General features: G+C 48.7%; 8 protein-coding genes across 8 annotated transcripts; 3 read left to right on the forward strand and 5 right to left on the reverse strand.

Moving 5' to 3' along the window:
• Positions 1–175: 175 nt before the first annotated feature.
• Positions 176–596, reverse strand: DEU56DRAFT_692053 (uncharacterized protein; the record flags this gene model as incomplete). Its single annotated transcript, XM_041347150.1, has 2 exons — positions 176–433; positions 489–596. Coding segments are annotated over 2 exons (366 nt in total), but the record flags the coding sequence as incomplete, so codon positions are not given.
• Positions 597–2,993: 2,397 nt separating this feature from the next.
• On the reverse strand, positions 2,994–4,261 carry DEU56DRAFT_810921 (uncharacterized protein). Its single transcript, XM_041353534.1, has 7 exons — positions 4,201–4,261; positions 3,966–4,067; positions 3,657–3,913; positions 3,534–3,625; positions 3,354–3,478; positions 3,251–3,301; positions 2,994–3,126 (listed from the first exon to the last, which is right to left on the reverse strand). The coding sequence occupies exons 1-6, from the start codon at positions 4,231–4,233 to the stop codon at positions 3,251–3,253; spliced, it is 660 nt and encodes a 219-aa protein (XP_041207176.1). The 5' UTR covers positions 4,234–4,261; the 3' UTR covers positions 2,994–3,126.
• An 882-nt stretch (positions 4,262–5,143) lies between these two features.
• On the forward strand, positions 5,144–6,198 carry DEU56DRAFT_739085 (uncharacterized protein; the record flags this gene model as incomplete). The annotated part of the gene is made up of 4 exons (XM_041348698.1): positions 5,144–5,215; positions 5,273–5,591; positions 5,652–5,692; positions 5,755–6,198. 4 exons carry the CDS (start codon positions 5,144–5,146, stop codon positions 6,196–6,198), a joined length of 876 nt encoding a protein of 291 aa, XP_041207177.1.
• Positions 6,199–6,808: 610 nt separating this feature from the next.
• On the forward strand, positions 6,809–10,511 carry DEU56DRAFT_981545 (uncharacterized protein; the record flags this gene model as incomplete). The annotated part of the gene is made up of 5 exons (XM_041359846.1): positions 6,809–7,927; positions 7,986–8,369; positions 8,428–9,894; positions 9,950–10,383; positions 10,448–10,511. The coding sequence occupies 5 exons, from the start codon at positions 6,809–6,811 to the stop codon at positions 10,509–10,511; spliced, it is 3,468 nt and encodes a 1,155-aa protein (XP_041207178.1).
• A 1,990-nt stretch (positions 10,512–12,501) lies between these two features.
• On the reverse strand, positions 12,502–13,457 carry DEU56DRAFT_419088 (WD40-repeat-containing domain protein; the record flags this gene model as incomplete). Its single annotated transcript, XM_041346134.1, has 2 exons — positions 12,502–12,602; positions 12,799–13,457. A coding segment is annotated over one exon (588 nt), but the record flags the coding sequence as incomplete, so codon positions are not given.
• Positions 13,458–17,343: 3,886 nt separating this feature from the next.
• Positions 17,344–18,122, reverse strand: DEU56DRAFT_757138 (uncharacterized protein; the record flags this gene model as incomplete). Its single annotated transcript, XM_041350097.1, has 5 exons — positions 17,344–17,371; positions 17,397–17,626; positions 17,680–17,751; positions 17,805–17,960; positions 18,009–18,122. 5 exons carry the CDS (start codon positions 18,120–18,122, stop codon positions 17,344–17,346), a joined length of 600 nt encoding a protein of 199 aa, XP_041207180.1.
• A 1,443-nt stretch (positions 18,123–19,565) lies between these two features.
• On the reverse strand, positions 19,566–22,279 carry DEU56DRAFT_888928 (FAD/NAD(P)-binding domain-containing protein; the record flags this gene model as incomplete). Its single annotated transcript, XM_041356255.1, has 11 exons — positions 22,081–22,279; positions 21,809–22,034; positions 21,326–21,760; positions 21,168–21,276; positions 20,617–20,947; positions 20,510–20,563; positions 20,151–20,457; positions 20,054–20,100; positions 19,903–19,994; positions 19,660–19,852; positions 19,566–19,604 (listed from the first exon to the last, which is right to left on the reverse strand). Exons 2-11 carry the CDS (start codon positions 21,927–21,929, stop codon positions 19,566–19,568), a joined length of 1,728 nt encoding a protein of 575 aa, XP_041207181.1. The 5' UTR covers positions 21,930–22,034; positions 22,081–22,279.
• Positions 22,280–23,082: 803 nt separating this feature from the next.
• DEU56DRAFT_871945 (Frag1/DRAM/Sfk1 family-domain-containing protein) lies at positions 23,083–23,982 on the forward strand (the record flags this gene model as incomplete). Its single annotated transcript, XM_041355744.1, has 2 exons — positions 23,083–23,781; positions 23,884–23,982. The coding sequence occupies 2 exons, from the start codon at positions 23,083–23,085 to the stop codon at positions 23,980–23,982; spliced, it is 798 nt and encodes a 265-aa protein (XP_041207182.1).
• Between the last annotated feature and the right edge of the window lie 2,072 nt (positions 23,983–26,054).

Genomic DNA, 26,054 nt, shown 5'->3' on the forward strand with positions numbered 1-26,054 from the left:
TATTGGCGCTGAGAGCGATTCCAAAGAGAAGGAGGGAGAGCTGAAGTAAGACGGGAAATGATTGCAGGACAGCATCAAAATACCATGCGTTGATGCCGTCAAACTTCTCGTGTCTGCGCTTCCCTCGTTCCTCTGGCGAGCCGCGACCATATCGGCTTGCCTTGTAGTACCCGAGCCACTGCTTTCCTAGCACGGCACCAAATGCAGCGAGCAAGCTCATGCACAAGCTTGCGTATGCGATCCCTTGGATCCTTACATTCGACGTGGATGGCGACCATGCGGATGCTGGCTCTGTGCCTGCAGCAGCAAGGTTGCCAAGTCCGATTTGCACGAGCTGCGTGAGAAGGGCATTTGTAGTGTCGCTGGGATCGGGACTGAGGCTGGACTCCATCGCTACAATAAAAGACGCGCTAACAGCAGAGAAGATGCCGGACTGATTAGACATCAATCCAAACACAAACAAATGAGCATGCAATTGAGAAACATACGAAGAGCAAAATAATGTCCATATCGTTTGCGTATCGCTCAAGAAACTCGCTATCGTGTTCCTCCGCGACCCTTCCGTATACCGTCCAGAAACGAGAGCGGACGTCCTTGCCACCCTTGGAGGCAATTGCAGACTCCTTGAGAACCTCCAATACTTCATTCATGGTGTTCATTCTGTAGACGTCGTCAATGCGGATCAATCAGTTTTTTTTTTGCTCACAAGTCACGTAGATCTGACTGTTGGCATACGACATCTACCGTCTTGCTGAGACAATCTGTGAGATTGTTTGACAATGATCGCTTAGTAGAACTTACGGAGCTGAGCCGTTGGGCGAATCGTTGAAAGTACTGTCCTGGTGAAGTTTTGATGGCTGGGAAGGGGCGTTCGAGCTGTAGTTCTCATCAGGGAGACGCAGAAACATTGGGAGAAAAACACTCACATCCCCGACGGCAGCTTCGCTGTCGGAATTCTAGTCATTTCCTTCTCGCTATTTTGCTATCAACAGAGGTGGTAGAATCTAGGAAGGTACAACTTACCCCCCGGTGGGTGCTACGATATTATTTTCAGGTGGGGGCTGCTCGCTATGCGGGCTTTGATGCTGGGCGCCGTCAGTGCTAATCGCTTTCGAGAGTCTTCGGGTATGTATGCAAGCGTTTGATGCTCTTGACATGGGGAAGACCAACCTGTTTGGTCCATAACAAAACAAGTGGGGTATTTAAAGGAAGATAAGAAGAGTCGAAGGCGACTGGACAGAGATAAGTCGTGATGGCATAGCGTTTGTTCAGCCAGTTTGGGCGCTGCGGCCAGGCTGAAGGCGCTAGCAAGCGCTCCCTAGACTTCGGAGATGAACAGCCTCGTGTAGTTTGCCTGCATACCGCATGACTTAAATTTGAAAACCAGCAAGCGTTTAAGCAAGGTGGGCGAAATCTGATTCCACATATATGATAAATGACTTATCTTACTTCGGAAATAAACAGCCTCGTGTATTTTTCCTGCATAGCGCATGACTGAAATTTGAAAACCAGAAAGCATTTCAGCAAGGTGGGCGAAATCTGATTCCACATACATGATGAATGACTTATCTTACTTCGGAAATGAACAGCCTCGTGTATTTTGCCTGCATACCACATGACTGAAACCCGAAAACCAGAAAGCGTTTAAGCAAGGTGGGCGAAATCTGATTCCACGTACATGATGAATGACTTATCTTACTTCAAACCACCGCCATTTACCGTGACTGAACGCAAGTGCACGTGACCGCGATTTGGGTTGACGTGAGTCACGTGACAGTTGCAATTGTGACCTTTCAAAATAACGTAGGTCTCGTAGCTCCGCTCGTACTTTATATTATGTATAACTGTGCTAGTCACTGCACGGGCAGTGTCTACTGATAGGAAATCACGTTGATCTCAACACTATACTTCCTAGTCATATCGATTTTCTGGCCCTTTTCGTCATTCCCAGCGTCCCGACTCCCGACACATTCTCGTCTCGCCGGAAACACCTGCAGCGCCCTTCGACATCGTCCGACGGCAACCGAGTGCATTATTGCGACTCACTTTGCTCTATATATAATCGAATCTCCAGAATACTGCCCCCTGTGAGCACTGAAGCTCACGTTGGTCGGTTTTCCTCAGCGACAGCTCGGCCGGTGTCTGCAGCGTAGTCACACTCGCCACACACCCTCCTCAGACTGGTTGTTGGGGCAAATTTTGCCTCGCACTCAGTCCCTGGTGCATCCCACGCCGCCTTCCACTGTATTTATCTGGACCTTGTCGAACGAACGTTATGGAGGAAAAATAGGAAAGTGTAGGCGAGCTGTGGGTGCGTTTTTGATTTTATTTTTGACGTTCCAAATATTAATCATCGATGAGCCTCGCAGCACGAGAAAGTCCATGACCCTCCCGGACCCATGCGCAGCACAATATTACGGGTGCTGAAAACTCTACGACGTGTTGAACCCGCCCCTTGAAGAGCACTATGGCCAGCTGGCGGGGTGGAAACGCATCACGACCCTTGAATACGCAGTCTCGCATTGACAAGCAAAGCCAGGAACCCCCGTCCTATCTGGTTCAAGTATCGTCATCCAGGAATCTCCGTAACGCATCTTGCTTTGAACTCCACTATTCCGCTGAACATCTTCAAATCAAATCTTCATCTCAACTCTGGAGCCCGCGTCGGCTATACCTTCTTGAAAAAACGTAATTGTTAAGAAAAAACAAAAGGCATATCCTATGTGAGGGATACACGTACACATCCGTCTGGCCTCTGAATTCAAGGCGTGGACTGGTGACACAATAACTAAATAACACGCTCCTGACTTACCAGAGCTGCTCAGGCTTGGTGGTAGTCCCATATGCCTCGCCAGAAGAGGCAGTACGGAATGCTGCTGTGCGCAAGGTTTACGGAAGCTAGCCAAATGTGCTCAGGGCAAACTGTTAAAAGTTTAATTCGCATTACCGACTCCCATGATATCTCGTGACGAGAAGCAATCCGTATGTTGGCACAAATCATGATCTAAGTTTGGAACCCATTGATGCTGCTGAGGGTGAGGACAGTGACAGCGATGATTGTGGTGGAGATGAGATGGAGGAGTAGTTGCTATGCTCATGTAAGATTTCGATGTATCTCGACAATCACGTCGTACACCTTTTTTTGCAGATTGTTAAATATATGGTTCAAATCTATTACTCGCCTGGATATAAATTTTTGACAGCTACAGGCTTTGTTGTACGAAGCTGCCTACTGTTGTCAGGTATATATTCACTGCGTACGCCCAGCGAAAATCATCTTGAAGAATGTGATCAGAGACTCCTAAACGCAAAGTAGAGTAAGTCATTAGTCGTTCGCATAGATGTATACACACCTCATCCAAAGTTTGCTTCAAGCTCCGACGCTCCAGCGCTCGCTGAAGATATTTCATGAATTTGGCGAATTTGGGCGCCTTTAACTCCTCGCCTAGCTTATACCCCATCCCGACAGGGAATTTCCCTGTTCCATTGATTAGGCTCTATTTCTTGAGGAAAGGCGCGAGCGAATGCCATACCTAGGTCATTTTCGGTGACAGCCTTGATTCTTGCAAGGTGCGGAGTGATGCACGCATCCGCAATGGTGTAATGATCCCCAACCGCGAAATCACTACCCTCCTTCGAGAAGGCCTTGAATAAACTCAATCCCGTTCAAAACATTCTCATATGGCTCGCTCCCTCTGACGAAGCCGTAACATGGAACCTCGATATGTTTAGTAGTCGCGTTGATGAAGAAACGGACTTTGGCACGCAAAACAGGATCCTTTGGCAGGAGGCCAGAGTCCGGATAGAGGTCCGCCAAGAACTCGAGAATAACATTCGATTCTGCGAGTTTAGCGGACAATGGCGAAGGATCTTCAGGGTTGACACTGGGTCCCCCGTATGTCACGGCGGGCACCTATGTGATATGACATTTAGCTGCAATAGACACAGGACATCACTACACATACCTGACCAATGGGATTTATTTTGAGGAACCACTCTGGTTTATTGGAGAGATTGATTTGGTGGGACTTGTAGGGTGCATTGGCTTCGATAAGAGCCAGCTCGACCTGTCAATTTGCGTCAGAGACTCGTGAAAAAGGGGGGTGATGTCAGCAGTAAGTTCACCTTGTGGCTAAAGGGCGAGAACTGCGTGAGGAGTCACAGGTAAGACAAGTCTTCACTCTCCGTCGTTCAACTCACCTTGTGAAGGTACAGAGTCAGCTGTTCAGACATGATGGCTTAAGGTGGTTTGGGTGACTTGCACAGAAGAAAGCTCTCATATTTATGTGAGCGAAAAGCACTGTCAAGCAGAGCTTTGTGAGATCGGTTACTCAGGCTATCGCATCGCTTCCTGGTGCTAGAGTTGTTTGTAATCCTGAGGAAGGGAGAAATGTGAGCATGCTAGCGCTACAGTGTGGGAACGAGTCTTACCGCTCAGATCTCATTAATCAGTTATGTGCCGGACCTCGGTAGCCGTGGTGAATGAGTCAGTCGCTGACTGAAATCCAACGCTTGCTACAAGTTGCTAGTTCCTGGCAGTTCGCATCAAAAGTCGCTGACTGAAATTTGTACGAACTTAAACAGCCGAGCTTACCATGTGAATAAGTACTTGAATTTCGAACGCCGAAGGTCACGTACGTGGCCTTTGCCTTGACTCCTGCCCCACTCGTCGTTGGCAGTGCTCTCTGAAACGATTTGCGCCCCTTTGGTGTACTTGCCAGTTGTCTGGTCCTCATTCCTCGGGAGCCAGTAGCCCTCGGTCTCCGTCATAGTCGGTGGCTAGTGGCCTCCTGGTCTCTTGAAGCTATTCTTGGCGACATTGTCGCCGGCAGAAATCTTAGGCTCGGAATTATTCACTCATTACCCCAGTGCTTCTGCTCCTGTTGGAGCTCGCGGTCACTGGCACGACGGGCTTGACGCTACAGTTGTGGCTAAACTTTTTTTTCGTTGGTAACCTATATATCGCGTATCTGTACCTTGCGTAATTCTTACTAGTTCCCTACATAAACCCCTGTTAAACCCCTGATCCACTCAGCCAGCGCAAATCTGGATTTGAAACGAATGACCTGGCAAAAGATATATAAACCAATGGCATCCAGGACTGCAGAATCCAAAGTTCGGTATCCAACATAACAGTGTCAGTATGTCTGGAGCGCTTTTCAAGTCCTTTGCTATTGTCGGCGCAGGCCCTCACATCGGAATTCCTATCGTGAAGGTAAGCATTCAATATATTATTGTCCTCGAGCATCATCCTCAGCCGAATCTCTGTCAGGCATTCCTGGCCATTGGCGCTCCAATTCTCGTCATTGCTCGGCCGACCTCCACAAACACCTCTGCACTCCCTCACGATGACCCCAACCTGAAGGTTGTGCGTGCAGATTATAAATCTGCATCTGAGATCTCAGCGATCCTTCGTGAAAACAAAATAGACGTCCTCATCTCTGCTGTTACACTTGTTTTTGGAGGCGTAGTTGCTCAAGACGTTCTCGCGGACGCTGCAAAGGAGGCGGGTGTGAAGCTCTTTGTACCCAGCGAATTCAGCGTATCACCACCAGCGACTGGTCCGGGTCGTGAAAAAAATGACTTTGCGGGTGAGTGATTGTAGCCAATGGCAGCACCGATTGTGGTATGGACTCATCATCCGTCCACAGTTTATGCAAAATCGATTGGATTGCCCACTCTTCGCGTCTATGTAAGTTTTTTTTTGCTAGCTTCGCTCCAAGCATGACGCACTCAACGCGAAACATCCATTAGACTGGATTATTCCACGACGCTATACCCTGGCTCACCGCACTCTCTGAGACTGGCAAGTTTCATATCTTGAGCAAAGCGAAAATGCCAGGATCCTTCACTGCAGCATCCGACATTGCGGGATACGTGGCTCATATTCTTACTACTCAACCGCCATCTCGTCTACTCGATGTTGAAGTTCGCATCGAAGGACAACGTGCAACGCTCTCAGAGATCGGCGCCCTATACAAAGGCAGTGTGCCTGTGGTGCATTGTGATGCTCTTCCTACTGAAGGTGTGCCCGCTGCGGCCGTTCGTACGAGATTCCAGCAGCGGTTTAACTCCGGAGAAGCAAGTTGCGGCTGGAATCCCGATACAAAATCAGATGACGCAGAATTGGCGAACAAGGATAATTCGCTGTGGGAAGGGCACCGCTGGTTGACTATTGGGGAGGTTCTTGGATTGTAATGATATGCATGCGCATGAGACCTTCGTTTCTTCCGAGGAAGAATATTGTCTTCATTCATGGAGGAAGTTGGAAGGACAGCTGAGGTTGAGTCTTGTGAGTTTTCTTGGTGCAAAAGCTTGAACAAAGAATGTGGTATATGGCACGCAGAATGGTGCCGCATGTCCGCACAAAGGACATTTACATAAACGATGACTGTGGGATTTAGAAGCGCCCATTCTCGATTAGATTCAGATTACTGTCGAGATACGCACCTAGGTTCGACCCAATCTGGGTGTGACCAAATGAACGTTAGGTTCGAAGGTTCGCAGGGGGGTGTGACGCGTGACACACTGCGCTTAGGTTCGACGACCAATGTTGGGGTAGACACATTCCCTTGTATACATGCAGCGCTAAGGGGCCGCGGTGATCCTCATGACCCGCGGCTGGAGATGCTCACCTCAAGAGCTTCGTCTCTAATTTGACTTCCGTCTGGCAACATGGCAATGTCTTCTCGCTATGTTATGGTAAAGTCTTGTCAGTGTGGATCCTCCAATGTTTGGCGAGCGAGCCATAGCTCAGTCCACGAGATGGACATGGTCTGAAACATTTCCCGTCCAAGTTTTCCACACCATGCCTGACCTTCATGTTGCCTCAGAGGCTAAATTCCAGGATGTGTTATCTGTGCCTGCACAGTTCTCAATTGCTCCTTCGGGCAGCCTTTCCGTCGCTGCATTACTGCTTATCAACCTGCCTACAGTGTTAGAAAACAGCGCTTTAGCTGCTAGAATTGTTTTTTCCAAACAGTCCCCTTTGCTCCAGTTGCCCACAGACTTTGTTTCACGACCTGTTCCACCATTTCGAACAGCCTCGTCCCTTCGCAATCGTGCTAGAGGTGCATTTCGAGATGGAGATAAATCAGTGATCCATCCTTCGTTCCCCAATGACCTGCTTCCAATGTGGGTCGTGTCATACTGGGTCGCTATGTCGCATGCACTCGAGAATCAGCGTGATTGGCGCGCATCACACGACTGGGTCTACGACAGATTTGATGTTGTTCCTACTGACGGACAAGAGTTGGAAATTATTGACGAGGTTCTAGATGTCTTAGAGAGCCTTCCATGGGATGCCCCTCTCAAGGGATTCGGTGCTCAGACAGATCTAAGGAGCACCGAGCTCCGACCGCTGTTAGGATCATGTCTAATTCACGGTCGTGTTTTGGACAGCATGATTGCTGTAGTGGTCCAGCGTATGCAAGCATCAGACGATGAAGACCTCCGGTCTGTTTTGGTCGAATCTCTCGACTTTGCAGATGTCCTTTGGCTTAGCGATAAACGGTGGAAGAGCTACGAGACGGACAAGGCTTTTGTTCGCCTTCGTACCATTGGCTCTGCATTACGCGAGGGTGCACTTCATCGTATCCTCCTTCCCATCAATATCGACAATGTTCATTGGGCTGCTATCGAGGTCGATGCTACAAACCAAAGCATCTCCTATGCTGACTCCCTTGGCTGGAGTTGGCCCAATGAAGACATTGATGCCATACATCGTTGGCTGGGCTATCATGGTTTTGCCAAATTCAACCAGGCGACCACACTCCAGCACGGCGAACAGCTCGACTCATTCTCATGTGGTATCGCAGCTCTAAACACTATCAAGCATGCCTTGTTTCAAGATCCGTTGTTCACTGACAATAGAGCTTTTTCCCTCCGTATGGAGGAATTTCTTAATATCGTTTATGATCATCTCGAGGTATGGATATCTCATTCCCGGTGACACAAATCTGAGACTCACTCCTCACGTGTTGCAGCTCTCCGATCCCAACGACGATCCCAATGACGACCCAAACGACAGCTCATATTCAGACAGTGATGATGTTGAGATACAAGAAACTCAGCCACCATCCCCCCCAACTCTGCCTACGCATCATCCACAGCAAAAACCAAAACTCAACCTCCGTGCCACCAACGCAGATCTGAGCACCGGTCTGTTCAAGTTTTTCTCGACGGTTTCACGCGATGAGCATTTAAAGCTTGCCTGGAAGCCTTCCACTCGGGAGCTCAAGGACCGGGATCAGCAGGAGCAGGCCCGTTGCCAGGAAAAGTTCGATGTGTTTGAGAAGGCTGCTCGAAAGCGTGAAATGGCAGCTGAACGTAAGAGAAAACAGCGAGCCCGTGAAAAAGATGCCAAGCAGGTAAGCATAACTTTCATTCCTATCGCCGTGCTTTATGTCTCACGTGGTCTGTCATCAGAAACCAATCGTAGAATCTGTTCTTCATGATCATACTCCCCAACCGCTAGCAGTCACCATTGCTGAGGCTTCACGCCCATACCGTCAATTGCAAAGGCATGCTCGCAGCATGCAAAAATGTACCTCAGGCCAGAAGCGCAAGCGGGAGGACACAGAGGCTCGTCATGTCAATTGGCAGAGCCCTCTTTTATGGCCGACCATCGAAACAGCTGCCATTCGTGTCGGCTATGGAATGTCACCGATTGAGATTGAGCGCGAGCTTAAGCGAGTCGATCCCTCCCGCTTTCATGGTATTTCGGCCCAAGTTATAGGAAGGTGGATTGACCAAAGTGGGACACGGCCAGTATGGCGTGCCAGTGTCCTTGCTCGTGTTCAAAAGGGCAACCTTCCCTTGACGACTGCAACACCACCAGGCATCCTTGCAAAGTATCCTGAAGTCACGAAGACCATTATCGAAGATCTCCGTGCTCTGCGTGCAGTTGGCGTGGCTTTGGACACAATGCGTTGTCGTGGTGTAATTATTGCTCGCATCACTGTCTCTTGCCCAGAAATCTTCGAGGCCACCGCCAAGGATGGCTCAAAATTTCGATGTACTGAGTCTTGGGTCAAGAAATTCGTACATCGAACTCTCAATTGGACATTCCGTCGTGCCACTCGCGCTGCACAAAAGACCCCTTCCAATGCTGATCAACTCTGTCTGGACCAATTTTATCGTCTGACTTTAACTATCCGTGATTGTGCGATCTTCGATGCTTCCTTCTATGTCAACATTGACCAGACCAACATCGTGTATCAACCTGCGAACACCGCTACTTATGAGGAAGTTGGTTCCAAGCAAGTCACAGTGATTGGACAGGAAGAAAAACGAGCATTCACTGTGCTCGTTGGCATCTCTGCCTCTGGGGATGCTCTTCCATTTCAGGTCATCTATTGTGGCAAAACTGCTCGTTCACTCCCCTCGAAAACCACACCACAATTCAAGGACGCACAAGACTTGGGCTTTGAGCTGTGCTTCTCCAATACCGATACCTATTGGTCCACATTCCAGCTCATGTGTGATTATGTTCGCAATATTCTAGTTCCCTACTGGACAAGACAGAAGGAGCTCGTTGGGGCTCCTGATGACCAGGAATGTATCCTACAGCTGGATGTTTGGTCAGTACACAAGTCCGTGCAGTTTCGCACTTGGCTTGATCAGCAGTACCCATGGATCAAGTACCGCTTTGTTCCTGGCGGCTGCACCGGAATTGCTCAGCCATGTGACATTGGCGTCCAACGCCCATTCAAGCTTGCCATCAAGCGATCTCAACATGCTGATATCGTTGAGGAATCTTTGTCGTTGCTGAAGAAAGATGAAGCTGCACATGTCATCCGACTCGACACAACATTACCCACACTCCGTGATAGATCTTTACAGTGGCTCATCAACGGTTACCATGCTATCAACAAGCCTGACGTGGTCAAACAGGTATGTCACTCGCATTGTCCTCGTTTTACTCACTGATGTTAAAACACTCCTGCAGTCGTTTTTTCAGTGTAAGGCTGGCACAACATTCAATCTCTCGTTCGAGAGCCTCACCAGTCGTGAAGCGCTTCATGCACTACGTGATGTGCAAAAAAACGACACCATGACTTGGGAACGCATCAAAACGGCTCAATATAAGACTCCCGAAGCCAACAAAGAAGTAGAGCCACCTTTCACGCATGCTGCAGATGTCGAGCTTGATCCTAGCGATGTTTCGGTGGATACGGTTCTGCAACACATTGCATTGGGTGAATCATCTGTCCCTCATGGCTATAGCACTGATGATTTGGGTAATTTGCTGGTGGATAACGAGTCAGAGAGCTATGAGCAAGGGGTACTGGATGACATGACAGGGCTTCAATCTACGGCTGATGGGTCTACGGAGGTTGAGGCTGAGGGCCGTGGCAAGCGCAGACATGTTGCGAACACTCAGTACAAAGACTTTTGGATGCATTAGATGTTTTTTTTTGCGTTTTTACCACTTGTCACAATTTAGGTTCAACGGCCTCAAAATCGGTGTGACCATCACGAAAAATAGGTTCGATTCGCCAGGCGTGTGATGGTGTGACGAACCTAGGTGCGTATCTCGACAGTACCTCGTTATCGAGGACCAATGTGGGTGTCATATAATCAAAGCCTGAGTGAAAGAACTAGTGCAGCAGTGCTCATGAATTGCAGACTTCGAAGGATACAATTATTTCATTCGCCAGTACTTGTAGTGACTTCATCTGTTACAAGACTCATTATGCCGTCTGATTAGTAGCATGCAAACAGAGAATAATCATCAATGCATCATTCGCATCCGCTAAGTACTTACCATGAACAATTGTACGTCCATGTGGATGTATTGTTCGATGCAGTTATCGTCACATCAGCAGACGCCCAACCTCGAAACCCCATACTCCCGAATCACATTTCCTAATACTGTAGAGATACGACACTAGGTTCGTCACAGGTCACAGCCATCAACGAATCGAACCTATTTGGTGTGACTGTCACACCAATTTTTTGGGGGCCGAAGCTAATTTGTGACACATGGTAAAAACATACAGAAAAACATATAAAAAACATACAAAAAAACATATAAAAAACAACAATGCCCAGCTAGATTCTACCTGTTACTTCTCAACTTTACAATAAGATATGAATCAGACAAGAAGCCTTGACAAAATCACGATTTCCGAAGCTATTTTTTATGTGGTCACAGGTGACAGGGTAATTCGAAGCTGTGACACTAAGTGTGACTTTGTCACGTGCTGCACGTGACGAAGCTAGTGTCGTATCTCTACAGTATCAACCACTGTCCAATCGCACCTGGTAAGTATAGGTGTTAGAATTGTTCAATATTAAGAATACACGTTGATGGACTTGGAAACGTTGCATGCCATTCCTCATCGGCTCACGGCTGCGCAGTACATGGATTAGCCCTTCATGAGCTGGAATCTGGACAAGGGACCTTGAAGTACTGCACGGGTAATACCTAAATTCGGAAAGTTGACACCATACCCGCACCTGCCAACACCATACCCCTCCACGGGTACATGCCGACCCGTCAATGCTGCGATTTACGGAAAAGTCCGTGGGTACAGGTCATCATTGTGCGTCGTGTTGTATCACTGTGACGCTGACAGCAGTTGACCACGTATGTTAAATATGGATTAGCCAATCATATGGCAGGTGGTTACACCTGGTACGGGCGCTGGAATTGTTATCATAAGCACACACCGCTTGAATCGGCAGAAACGTTTGCTTGCCTTTCATCTAGTCGTTAGCTGCCACGGCGCGGATAGCATTAGCTCCAAGGTTAAAGCATTCGCTAAATTCATTTACCCATGTAAGTGATGTAGATTACACATTCAGGCTTGAAAAAATCATTTGAACGCGGATGCGGGGTCATGTATGGCGACATCAGTACAACCGAAAACAGAAAGAGGACTCGGAGACACGACACGACTTCCTATTGCTTACCGATGCAGTGGATGAAGGAGAGATCGACCATCGACGAGTTGCTGCACCAAACTTACTAGTACGTCGTGTAGACTCACCTTGACATCATCTTCATGCCTTGACGGGCCAGCGCTAAATTGCTGCGTGGACATTGTAAGCGCGTCCGGGTCTTGGCTCCCACGAATGTGAATGTGCAAGTTACAGCCGGTCTGGCTCACAGTACTGGCGCACAGAGCTTTGGTTCCGCATGGCTAATCTTCTCTCATAACACAGGAAGTGCGCCACCCCTCGCCGCTCTGATCATGGGGAAGAGGTCAACTTTGATTTCGATGTCTCTGGCAATAAAGAAGAATGTCGGGCCGTTGAGCGCGAGGGTAGAGCATTGATGAAGACATGGGTCGCAACCCTTCAGTAAGCACCTGGTGAGCTACCTTCCTATATCGGGCTATATAGCTTTTGACGAATGTGGTGATACAGGGTCTTCAGATCTTGGCACGAGAGCTCAGTATAGCATGACAAAAGGGGTGTTGTCATTGTATATGATATACTGCAGGTCAGAATCACAGATACTGAGGAACAATATTGAATATCGATGAATGGTGAGGCATGGTGAAGTGAGTTGCGTGTTAGTGGGGGCGTTCAGAATCGGATACGTGTCTCAGTTAGGCTGAGATACAAATATTCTGTCTTTGTAGTCATTGTGCCTACACGGAAGTGCAAGATCAGCATCAGAGACTGTGCCAGAGAACGTGACGGTGGTTTTTTCGAGCTTTGCAACGGGCGAGAAATAATGGTTATAGATGACATCGTGGAGTAGTGAACTTGAAGAAAGCAGAACAGAACAGCACAAATGAAGTCGTAATGAAGCATTGCAACAGGGCAAATATGTGTAGTACGTACTAAAATTGTGTAGAATGGCCATCTTCAGTCAAAGGACAAAGTACATGCATATGGCGTGACCCGAGGGATATCTATCGCCAATATGACACGGCCTCCTGCGTCCGGCACTCGTGCCATGACGTGCCATGCACAACACGACTCAAGTCCAGCTGTAAGGCGTTGGTGGGTATCACCAATACATTGCCCTGGGCGAAGGTTGTCGGGTGGAAAGTGGGTGGGATCCAGAGGAGAAGCCGTCCTTCGGGACCTACAACCCACCCCTCCTTGTTCGGACCAGAAGGAGCTGGGGTTTCAGAATCTGAGAGAAAGGACGAGGTGGAATGAAGGGCGTGAGATAGGTCAGATGAGAAACATATTGTAGATGCTTCGAAAAGTCGGTGCCGGTTAAGAAATTCTAGGTCCCACACCCAGATCGTCTTGTCGGATGACCCAGACACAACGTGTTTGCCATCAGGCGAGATTGCGACAGACATAACAAAACCAGTGTGCCCTCGGAAAGGGGCACCCACTGCCTCGCCAGTCTTCATATCCCACACCCGGATCGTTTCGTCATGTGAGCCAGACACAATGTGTTGCCCATTTTGAGAGATTGCGACAGAGGTAACCCAGTCAGTATGCCCTTGGAGAGGTGCATTCAAGGCCTTGCCAGTCCCGATATCCCACACCCGGACGGTCATGTCATTTGAACCCGACACAACACATTTTGCATCCGGTGACACCATGACAGACCGAACTTTGCTAGTGTGGCCCCGGAGAGAGGGACCCAATGGCTTTCCAGTCTCTACATTCCATATCCAGATTGTACCACTTCGTGAACCAGACACAATGCAGTTTCTATCTGGCGAGATTGCGACAGACGCGACATCACGAAAGTGCCATTTACGTTGGAGAAAAGCACACGATACTTTGCCAGACTCCACTGCATTGTACACCTGGATCATGTCAGATGAACCAGACACGATGCGGTTTCCATCCAATGAGATTGCGACGGAGGTAACCCCAGTGGTGGTGTGCCTTTGGAGAGGCGCACTCAATGCCTCGCCAGTCCCCATGTCCCACACCCAGATGGCCATGTCGTCTGAACCAGACACGATCCGCTTGCCATCGGGCGAGATTGCAACAGACAGAACCGAGTCAGTGTGCCCTTGGAGAGGGGCAACCAACGCATCACCAATATCCATATCCCACACCCGAACTGTCCTATCATCTGAACCAGAGACAACGCGCTTCCCATCTGGCGAGACTGCAATAGAATTAACGGAGGCAGTGTGGTTTTGGAGGGCAGCAACCAATGCCTTGCTCAGCATAGTGTTGGCATCCCACACCCGAATCGTCCAGTCGTCTGAACCAGACACTATGCGGTTTCCATCCAGTGAGATGGCGACAGACATAACAGATCTGGTATGGCCTTGGAGAGGGGATCCTAGTGCCTCGCCAGTCTTCAAATCCCACACTCGGATTGTCTGGTCATTTGAACCAGACACGATACGGTTTCCGTCCGATGAAATTGTGACAGACTGAACAGAGGAAGTGTGACCTTGGAGAGGGGCGCCAAATGCCTCACCAGTCTCCATATCCCACACCCGGATCGTATTATCACCCGATCCGGACACGATGTGTTTCCCATCCTGCGAAATTGCGACCGACCGAACATAGTCAGTATGGCCTTTGAGAGGGTGACCAAACGCCTCGCCAGTCTCCATATCCCACACACGGATCGTCCTGTCTTCCGAACCGGATACAATGTGTTTCCCATCCTGCGAAATTGCGATCGACTGAATAGAGTCAGTGTGCCCCTCGAGAGGGTGACCAAACACCCCGCCAGTCCTCATATCCCACACCCGGATAGTTCTGTCCCAAGAACCAGATACGATCTTATTTCCGTTCGATGAGATTCCGATAGATGTAACACCACTAGTATGGCCTTGGAGAGGGGAACCCGATGCCTTTCCTGTCACTGCATCCCACACCCGAACTGTCTTGTCAAGTGAACCTGACATGATGTGCTTTCCATCCGGCGAGAATGTGACAGACGACACAGTGTCAAGGTGGCCTTGAAGAGGATCACACAATGCCTCGCCAGTCTCCATATCCCACACCTGGATCGTTCCATCCACTAAACCACACGCGATGCGTTTTCCATCTGGCGACATTGCAACCGAGTAAACGTGGTCGTTCACATGGAGTATCTTTTCCATCCGAGGCCAATTTGTGACATGGCCAGCAACGATACGGGGGGTGAAAGGAAACTTTGCGGCGAACTTGCGAAATATTCTGGACTGCGTTGGAGCAAACAGCAAGGCGGACAAGTATAAATGAGGTGTGCTGTGTGCAATGGTGCCCCCGAAAGTTCGAACGAAGCGCTGGATATCCTTGGCAGTGTCACCGATATGTGTATACTTAACGTGACCCTACAACCACCCAACTACTCTTAAAATTTCATTGGTCTTGAGAATGAGTTGAGCTACGTACCGTGATCCAGTCTGCGATCGACGAGAGGGTCCCTACTGAACCGCTGAGGCCCTTCATTAGAGCCAGTGCTTCCAACCACCAAAGGAGGCGCTCTCCGTCGAAGAAGGCTTCAATCTCCTTAGCGAGCGACGATGCGAAAGACGTCGCGCCCACATGAGTCCCCAAGAATCGACACGAGTAAGATAGTTCAGCAGAAATAGAATCCTTCACGCGTTTCTCCAAGTCAAGGATAGCTGAATTGGGCAAGTACGAATTCTCCAATGCGCAGATGTTGAAGCGAAGTCTGCGCTCCATAACCCGAAGCGAGGCAAATGCAAGATCGTTCTGTACCGCCGATGCATCAACGAAGAAGTCATGGCTCCGCGATTTGTCTGTGAGGAAGTCGTAGAAGGATGCGTGGAGGGGACGAATGGGAGAATGAGAATCCGTGATGCCGGCCAAAAGTGAGCCCAATGGCCCAATGACCCGGTCAACTTTGTAACGGCTACGCCCATCAGGAAAATACAGTCGCATGGCCATCAATGCAGGCATGGGAAGTGGTTCTAACGAGGCAAGGATTTGCCCCATCACAGAGCGAAACACAGGGATAGATTCCCCACGTTCGTCCTCTGGCATGAATTCTGCTAAGATGCGTGCATACATAACATCTAACAGGCATGTGCCTTTGTCAGATGTTCCACCAACCACAGCGTCGAAGCGATCTGTCGGATCCAGGCCAACTCTGTTTGTACCCTTGATATACTCGCAGGCGAGACGAGCCCATTCAAACAGGCCATCACTTTTCAGGGCGAGTGCCTCGAAGTGCGCATCATTGAAGGTGTGACGCAGAGCTTTCAGCCTGTCAGAAATATAAACCTGTATGTCATGTTCGGTAGACGCAGCTGGGATATCATCATCCATGGAGACATAGAGGACATGGGATGCATCCAGGGCGTCACGAATATCTTGGAGCGGACGGGAAGTGACGATGATACGGAAGTTTGACGGAAGTGGGGATAGTGGGGAGGAAGAAGTGTCGGGGTTGCCAGCAAGCAGATGAAGAATTTGTTCCTGGGATTTGGGGTCCCCACTCTCGTCCAAGGCATTGATAATGATCAATACAGGTGCGGTGATGTCTTTCGAGGCCTCACCAATTGGTGCTACGACTAACTGCTGCCATTGTCTTGAGATGTCTACCGCATGCTTGAGCTCGTTGTCATCATGAACCGCACGCGCTAGTGCCTCCCGCATGGTAATATCGCAATCGGCAAAGTCGCGTGCGATTGTGGTGAAAATCTTTTCGTGGCGGCGTTCGGCTTCCCTTGTGCGGTCAAAGCAAAAGCAAGCTCGCATTCCCCCACGCTCATGAGACCAGTTGGCTATGGTATGTGCGATGGCTGATTTGCCTTTCCCTGCAGTGCCAGACAACCATAGGACCTGTGGTACGTCTTTTCCCGTGCTACGGATCCAGCACTTGACCTCGGACAGAATGTCTTCCCGAGTGCCTGGGAGACAATTCTTGGATGTATTCCGTCCAGCACCAGGCACATATTCCATACCACTAACGTCCAGGTCCTCAGCTGAATTATTGGTATCGAATTTCAGAGAAAGCTCGAAAAGAACTTAAAGCCACTCTTACCGATACGGTGGACAGCTCCGACGGTGGTAAGAGTCATTTGATCGCGGAACTGTTGCATGAGATTGTCGAGAGCATCGTTATGGCTTTCAATTGCGGCCTCTGTTTCGTTGAAGACGTGCTTGCCAAGTCTTTGCCCTGTAAAGAGAGACTGAGAATTGAGCGATACTGATGGAAACGACTCACAGAAACTCTTCATGTCCGAGTAATGGACGATGAAGTCGGCACACTCGAGTGTCTGTCGCGCAATCTTTCCACATATCTCTAGCATGGATGCAATCCTGGCAAGCGCCTCCCGTTCCGTTAATAAAGCATAGACGTCTGAGATCTTCGTGAGGAGACCAAGAACAGCATCATCACGCTTTGCCTGATCGAGAATCATCTGTCACAATAAACCTCGTTAATCTGTAAAGGTAATGATATTAAAAGGCCCACCTTGGACGCGCAAGTGAAGATACTTAATGCCGCCTTCGCGTAGGGATGTACCTACGTAAAAAAGTTAGCTGCGTACAGAACAGAGATGGTTGTCTGTACATCTGCAATCACGTTCGCAACGGCGTTGAACACCTTCAAGGGTTGAAGAAGCGGGGACAATGTGTCGACCACATCGGAAAGGTGTTGGGAGTTGTCAGGTGCCGAAGAAGCGTTTTGGATAATTGTTGGGACAAGGCCAATACCTACGAGACCTTTGGTGGCACTGGTGATTCTTTCATTCACAATTTTCGGGTCGAGATGATCGACCTACGTTAGGTCATTATCGAAAGGATATTCAAAACTGCGTTGGTTGAACTTACTTCTGCCATCCCGGAGTTTGAAGACTGTTCAATATTCGGTTCAGGAGTGGGAGTGATGAGTGATGAGGGATCCTGCGCCAGTAATCATCGCACATGGATATGCACAGGGTTGAGATTACACATACCTGGGTTTGTGCGCTGGAGCTTCCAGCGGTGGTTTCAGGGTTGGGAGACTGTCGAGCGCTTCGATGGAAGGGGTTGGGCAACTTGGCAAGGAACTTGCTAACTTTCCCCGGGGATCGTCCACGAGATCCATTCCTCGAAGGCGGGAGGGGGGATGTCTGTAATGATTAGAAACAATGCATAGTTGTAAAGACGAAAGTACATACATCATCGGCTGCCCTCCTGCCTCCTCTCTCTTCTGACAAATGAGGGTCTGAGCGACTTTTCTTCAGCCACCCCGGCAAGCGTTTTTTCCGAGGAGGAATATTGAATTCATTCATGGATGAAGTTGGAAGGACGGCTGAGGTTGAGTCTTGTGGTTTTTCTTGGTGCAAAAGGAACGAGGAAGGTGGGGTATGACACGCAGAATGGCATCAGTAAACCGGTGAGACTTAGATATTACTTGATATTGTCAGATTTTGTAAGCCCAATGCTTCTTACCTGTATATTACGATACAAAGTAATATAAAGCAATCTAAAGCAATCTAATCGCCCCAATTCAGGATCAGTTCGGACCCATATATTGCTTTACATCACTTTACATTACTTTATATTACTTTGTATCACAATATACAGGTAAGAACCACCTCGGCTGGGAATATCTGAGTCTCACCAGTTTACTGATGGGATGGTGCCGTGTCATATCCGCACAGAGGACATTTACATACAATTTACATAAACGACGAATGCGTGTTTTGAAAGCGCCCATTATCAATTGGCTGGATTCAGATTACGTCCGAGTTGATGCTTGGTGGAACGTTATCGAAGACCGATGTGGGTGTTAATCAAAACCTGGGTGAAAGAAATGGTGCAGCGGTACTCATGAGTTGCAGACATCGAACTTCGGTGTATTTCATTCACCAGTACCGTGACTTATATAGTGACTAGCTACATATGTTGCAAAACTCATCATGTCGTTTGATCGATATATAACGATTAGCAGCATGCAAACAGAGAATAACCATTGATGCATCATTCGCATCCGCTAAGCACCATGAGCAATTGTACGTCCATGTGGATGTATCATCCGATGCAGTTATCGTTATCAGCAGACCCCAATCTCAACCGCACCTGGTAAGTATAGGCGTTCAACATGTTGAAGAACTCAGAAACGTTTGTATGCCTTTCATCATCGGCTCGCGAGCTGCGCGGTACGTGGATCGGCCCTTCATAAGCTGGAATCTGGACAAGGGACCAGGTTAGAGTACCGCACGGGTAATACTGAAAGTCGGAAAGTTGACACCATACCCGCACCTGCCAACACCGTACCCTCCACGGGTACGGGTACACACCGACCCGTCAATGTCACAGTTTACGCGTATGCCCGTGTAAGTGGTATATTCTTTAATCATTTGTATACGGATCATGATGCGGTCACGTATGGCGACATCAGTACAAACGAAAACAGAAAGAGGACTCGGAGACGCGACACGACTTCCCAGTGCTTGCCGATGCAGTGGATGAAGGAGAGATCGACCATCGACGAGTTGCTGTGCCAAACTTACTAGTACGTGTAAACTCACCTCGGCGTCATCTTCGTGCCTTGAATGGGCCAGCGCTAAATTGCTGCGTGGACATTGTAAGCGCATCCGGGTATTGGCTCCCACGAATGTGAATGTGCGAGTTACAGCCGGTCTGGACTCTGGGTGCAGGTCTTCGCAGTGTTCTCAGTATCTGTGATTCTGGCCTGGAGTATATTATGTATAACGACAACACCCCTTTTGTCATGCTATACCGAGCTCTCGTGCCAAGATCTGAAGACCCTGTATCACCACATTCATCAAAAGCTATATAGCCCGACACAGGAAGGTAGCTCACCAGGTGCTTACTGAAGAAACGTGTGATTACAAATGGACCGATAGCGAACCAAAGTCCCGGATGTCCAGAGGGTCTATATGTCTGATAGAGTTCTCCCTCTGAATCGAGTCCCCACATCTTGGATGAAAGCTGCTCGGTAATCTTGTCACCAAGAAAAGCTCTGGCAGCCTTCGAGACGGATTCATTGCCTGTACTGCAACACATGTGAGAAAGATAGACAAGAAACTACAAGTCAGACCATACGCCAGGACGATAACATCTGCTGAGAGCTTAGAGCCGTCATTAAACACGACCCCGTCTTTGTTGAAGTGACTGATGTCTTGGCCTTGCTTTATCTAGTGCACGCAGGTCGCAACTGTCACAAGGCCCTCGACGATGGATACGTCATACGGACCTTGATTTTACCTTCGACGATTAGCTTACCACAACCAATATCAATCACTGTATGTTGTTAGAAATGTCACTCGTGACAAGAACAGATCCAAACGCACTGATTCCTGCTCCCAAACGGGTTAACACAAAGCCATCCAGCCCAACCTCGCCACTACCAGGCTCAAGTTCCCAAGTCAAGTTGAACCCAGCCTTGCGCAAACCTTCGTGGAGTTCCTCGTCGAACATCTTCACGTGTTGTGTCCCACCTGATTTGTTCAGTTGCAGGAGAAAGGCCCGAGGCATTGAATTCATGCGGAAATCCAGTTCCTCGATAGGGTTGCTTTCTGGGAAAGGCACCTTGAAGTAGGTTTGTTCTGCGGTAGTAATCGATACAACGCATGTGGCACTTCTTTGGATCATTGTCACCTTTTCTCCCTCGTGAAATCATGACTTTCATATATCCAATCCATACACGCACCTCAGCAGCACCATGTGCGACAAAATCTTGACATATATCTCCACTAGCGTTGCCCTAACGGTCTCGTGAGTACACGCGCAAGTATGAAATGGACACATATGACCTACTGCGCCCACAACGACAACGCGTTTGCCTCGGAACTGCTCCGCATCTTGATGGAAGTCGGAATGATACAACGTTCCTTGGAATTCGTCCATTCCATTCCAAGTAGGAATGTGAGGGGTCCCGCCTCCTGTCGCAAGTACTAGGTGCTTTGGGTGGAGGATAACTTTTTGGTCTCCACGCTGTATTTCGACAGTCCATCTTGCCGATGATGAGTCATATATCGGAGTTGAGGCGACGATACTCGACAGCCAGATACATAATTCCTGATTAGCAGCATACGACTCCAGGAAATCAGCAAGTTTCCCCATAGGAATGTACTTGGGGAAGTTTGTCCTAGCATTATTGAGATATGCGATACCTGTGAACTGCGCAAGGCACATACGGATAGGGGCTATACAGTACTGTGTATAAATTAGCCCAGAGCCTCTCGTAGAAAAATGATATAACACACTGGAGCTCATATATGCGGGAGTATGCAGCGTAAGATTAGGGTACCTGGGATTCGCATATATTTAATAACACAGAAAGATAGCATCGCTGTGTTTGCACATACCGCTGTCGCCAGGAGTCTCCGACGCGCGCAGTTTTCTCGATCACGAGCGCACGGATCCCCAACCGACCCAGTCGTGCTGCGCAGGTAAGGCCGGATTGTCCACCACCAACTTTTCATGACTCGTCAGGTCGGCAGGATTATTAAGAGAATTAGCATACTGATCAAAACGGTGGGGTCTGCCTCTATAGCACGCAATTTTGCGTCGACAAACTCCTCCGAAGTCATTTTTTGACCCTCACATATACCGTGCTGGCCTTCGGAAGACTCTTCGTATCCGACGAGGTCCTGCATATTTGTGAAAAGAGTTAAAGCCCTCCATGTTCCGTCGACGTCTGGAGTCAGACGGAAAAATCCTCGCCCGAGTGCAGCTGGGTTCGTAATGCTAAAGCTGAAAGCACCTTGTACTCCTTCAATGCCCTGCGGACCTGGGAATTTAAATGGCGAAGGCGAATTGACGGTGTGATCGTCTAGCTTGAAGTCACAAAGACCAGAATTGTCAAGTCGTGACTTTCCATCAACGACCTCCGAGAGAAATTCGTGTATTTTTTCGGGTCCTGATAGTGCCCTGAAATTCCAAGACATACATAGAAGATCTGAGAGTATTTATTAATGCCTGAGTTGCTTGGACAACTTGCACTGACCTCTCAACCATCCGTCCGAATGGAAATGACTCACAAATGACATAACATCTCCGGTGGACGATGCGAGCTCTAGTCTTTTGAGCCAGTCAGCGGAGATTGCATGAAGGTTCTCTGAAGCCATGTCTGTATACCACTGGACGTGAGTATAGACACTGTGGGCAAAGTCAAAAAGATAATGCGCTGGCCCAATCAAACGACGACCCGTTAGCTGATGAAATAGAACGAACTGTTTTTGGTCAGATAGGAGCATGCTTGAGTTAATGATAAAGTACCGCATGGTCTCAAACCATTGGTCAATCAGCCTCGTATACTAGAGTCATCCCAAATATTTTGGGCAAATTGTTCGCTGCTCCGGGGAGCGACAGAAGGCAGTTCCGGGTGCGTTGAGACTTTTTCGATTTGCATCATAATGGAGTCAAATATCAATAGAAGGTTCCGCGCCTCGACGTTCCTAGTCAACGTTAATCGAGGATGATTCAAAAGTTCGGCAAGACGTAAGCGTCGAACACGTTGATATCTGATATCACGTGACTGGCTCACCAGCACACGACGTGAAAGACTTGGTCTTTAAATTTTGTCCTTCTGAATCTCTACCGCGAGCTTAAGCTTGCTATCCTTCTAAATTCACGTATATTTGGTCTGCGAAGGGGTGACTAGGTCCATCTATATGTTCGCTACCGACAGCTGCAGTCATCTGTCTCAGCACCGGGCGGCGTTTGCGACCAACCCTCAAACGCTATGTCACCCATCAACCATTCTCCTCCCCGCATATACACCCGCCATATCCGTCTCTCTGCCTCTATAATCTCAATGGCACTTTTATTCCAAAATGCATCTTCCTTCACAGTACTAGTGGCCAAAGCGTAAAGACCGGGTGCCAGACAAGCTCAAAGACAGTCCCAACAGAATGAAATCGTTATTTGACTCAAAAGTACTAAGCAGACAACGGGCAGAAATCTGGGAGGACAGTGGAAAGGTGCGTCTTGTTCTATATCCTATATTTTTTTGGGTAGAAAGACTGACAGGCGTGGCGGAAGATGTACATTAAGGACGTGAAAAATTCCTATAGCACTTACATCAACGGCAAGCTGCCCAGCCCATGTGAAGCCATTTGAGCTATCAAAACCGATCATGATGACAACATTCGAGTTCGGTCCAAGACGAATCTAGCATGGCTCCTATTTGGCTCCCAAACAGCTCCACTCCGCACCTCAACTCCAAACTCATTTTCCCTCCTTGCGACTGTCTTTCTGTCAGTCAGAGTACCAACTACGATGTTCGGTTTACACCTTTCGACGCAGAGCCATCGGCTGTTCGTTTGTGTGCCACTATTCACTGCATTCTTTTGGTTTGCAACCCTACTTGCCATGCTTCTTACCTGGATTATATCTGGACGTCCCCAATACGTCTCTCAAGAAGGACAGGTCGCATACATCTCAGACATTGGCGCGTCTTTCCTCAAACCACTATTCGTCGTTAGCTGTTGCATTACTGGCATAGGCTTCATGCTTTCTCTCATGTTCGAACGCCTTTTACGGCACAGAGGCAGGCTCCATCCCTCCATGCGCAAAAGAGAGCGCGTGTTTGAGATTCTTGCCATCCTAGGATCATTCATCGGAATGTGGGGCCTCATTTTCCTGTCCGGCTTTGACACAAAACATTACAGCACCGCCCACCGCTTCTTCCTACTCATCTTCGCCCTCGGTGTCATTCTCTCCGTGATTTTCACCGTGCTGGAGTACAGCTGGTTAGCTCATAATCATCCAGACGTAACAAAGCTTCGGCGCGCATACTTGGTGAAAGCCGTCATTGGAAGCATCCTCATTGTTTTAGCTATCGCCTTTGGCATCACGCTATATTACGCTCCAAATGTCGGAGGAGTCATCGAGTGGATCATTGGATTCGGGTACACCTTTTACCTGCTCACCTTTGCATATGACTTGAGGATGGCAAAGATTACGCAGCAGAAGCAGGTGCAGGGATTAGACATGACGGAGAGGGGCCAGGCCGTGGAGTGACAAATTGGAGTCATAGAGAGCGTTTGGGAGGTGGCGTTTGGAGACTGCTTGATCGAGGAATGTTACTACAAGAATACCAGTGGCTGCTCTCACAAGGTCCCGATTAGACTATGGAAGAACACTGCCTGCTCCATATCACGATATCTGTACAAGTGAAGGGTGAGCGCTAGCTTATCAGATGCGACGTCATTTATGGTGCATCCCGTTGAAGAATGCAGGACAGGCATCAAATGTTTCATTAACGACACCCTTCACAATTTCTTAGAACCGATCAAACCCTTGATGGAAAACGGAAACTCACATCTTTTCACAAACCCACTTTGCCTGCCAGCCACGGAATCATAATCACTTAAGATTTCTGGCGCGAATGAACCGCGTCACAGCTTCAAGTGTATATTTGGAATCTGCTGTGCTTCTTGTGGTTATCACCGCTGATCGGGAGGCCGGTGAGCTGTCCCCATTGCGTTTGGTTCGTTCATGGGGCCCATAGAGATTGGGAGATGACGCCGATAAGTACCTAGAACGATCACTAAACATACAGTGAGGACAATAGATGAACACAAAACAGGTTACCTCGACGACCGCATTACGCACAGACTCCAACCGTAATCCAAACTTCCTGGTTGATGTGACAATCGGCAGATAGTCAGATGAGTACTATTTTGTGAAGCAGGTGACCTGTTTATGGACAAATTCTCGGCAGATGACCACGTTCGTACGTCGATCGTGGCTTCTTGGTTGAAGCTTTTTACCCGACAAGTACGCCTACATGACAGAGCGCCGTCACCAGATACTACTCGCTGAGGCTAGAAGCGAACCAGCTGATTTGCCACTAACGGTCGATGATCATGTCAGGTGGTACGTTGAGATAGCCTTTGTCGGGCTTGATCAGGGAGGCGTTGTCAGGTTAATAAGCTATAAGTAGTCGACTAGACTGTCGACACTACTATCTCTTCTGCCTTCCGTCGTCTCCACCGCGACATCGAACTGCCTGTGCTCGCCGGCCTATGTATTCAGCAGCCGAAGTTCATTTAGACGCCTGAGAACGACATCCAACGTCACACGCTCCTACCGATCCAGCTATATTCACGGGGCCTGGAGTTCATTGGACCAATCCCATCGTGTGAGACGGTATACTCTACCAGAAACTCAACCTTGCGTGCAATCTGTGGTTCTCGAATACTGCGATGATGGAGGAAAATGTGTCAGCTAGTGAGTTTGGTGGAGGTCTTAGTTGATTTCCAATTCCCCAGAGTCTTCGGGGTCGCAGGTTTGATCGCACTTACGACGTCCAAAAATTTGTTGCCAAGGTCGCTGGGCTGAACAAAAACAAGGTTACACATCACTAGCACTACTTGCGGTCCGTTAGTCGCCGCATCAAACCCATTACCCCGCATCCATGCCTGCATATGGATCTACTCTTTCGAATAGACCGTTCTATAGGACGACTGCATTCTCAGCGTCTCTCTCTCGGATTCTACAGCGATGTCTCCGATTGGCATCTCTGCGCCAGTTCTCTCCCGGAACCTGCTGGTTTGACATGCTTCGAACGACCCAGTTCTTTCAAAACACAGTAGGTCCGTTTCATATTCCGCACCCTTGTCATCATGTCAAACAAGTGCGACACGCTCCATTTTCGGCTTTATCGCCTCTTTCTCCTTTGGGTTAACCTAGCCACCACCAAAAAAATACTCGTCTAGACTCTAGTGCCACTTCTGACGATCTTTGCAATGCAACTGTTCGACTTGGATGCTGGCCAGCTCAAGATAAACTTACTGAAGCGGGTTATGGTAACCTCGTTAATATGGCGAAACACCGGGAGATGAAGAAAGGAGTATGAATATGAGAAAAGGGACGCTCGTCGGTACGCATGAGTAACCTTGCGCGCGAAGTGCGGTGTTGACCAATCCCTCCATAGTTGGCCACAAGTCGACATTTTGTGCTTCAACCATCAAGTTCGGGCCGTCAACACAGGACTGGAAGAATGCTGTCAAATTCATATGGCTTTGTGGCCCGTTGTCAAGAGATCTCAATTGGTCTGGCCCGGTTCGACAGTATACTTCCAGAAAGCGGAGTACATGTCATCTGCGTCGGACCATACGTTGCGCCCGTTGTTGGATTTACGTCTTTGGATTTTCAAACCCCAACTGAGCTGCGCACTTGGTTCGCGCTGATTGCCGTAATGGCACTGTAGAATGGATTAGATGGAAGCCAGCGGTCCATGATAA

Source organism: Suillus clintonianus (assembly GCF_016758775.1).
Source record: "Suillus clintonianus strain FC179 chromosome Unknown DEU56scaffold_48, whole genome shotgun sequence".
Taxonomy (NCBI): domain Eukaryota; kingdom Fungi; phylum Basidiomycota; class Agaricomycetes; order Boletales; family Suillaceae; genus Suillus; species Suillus clintonianus.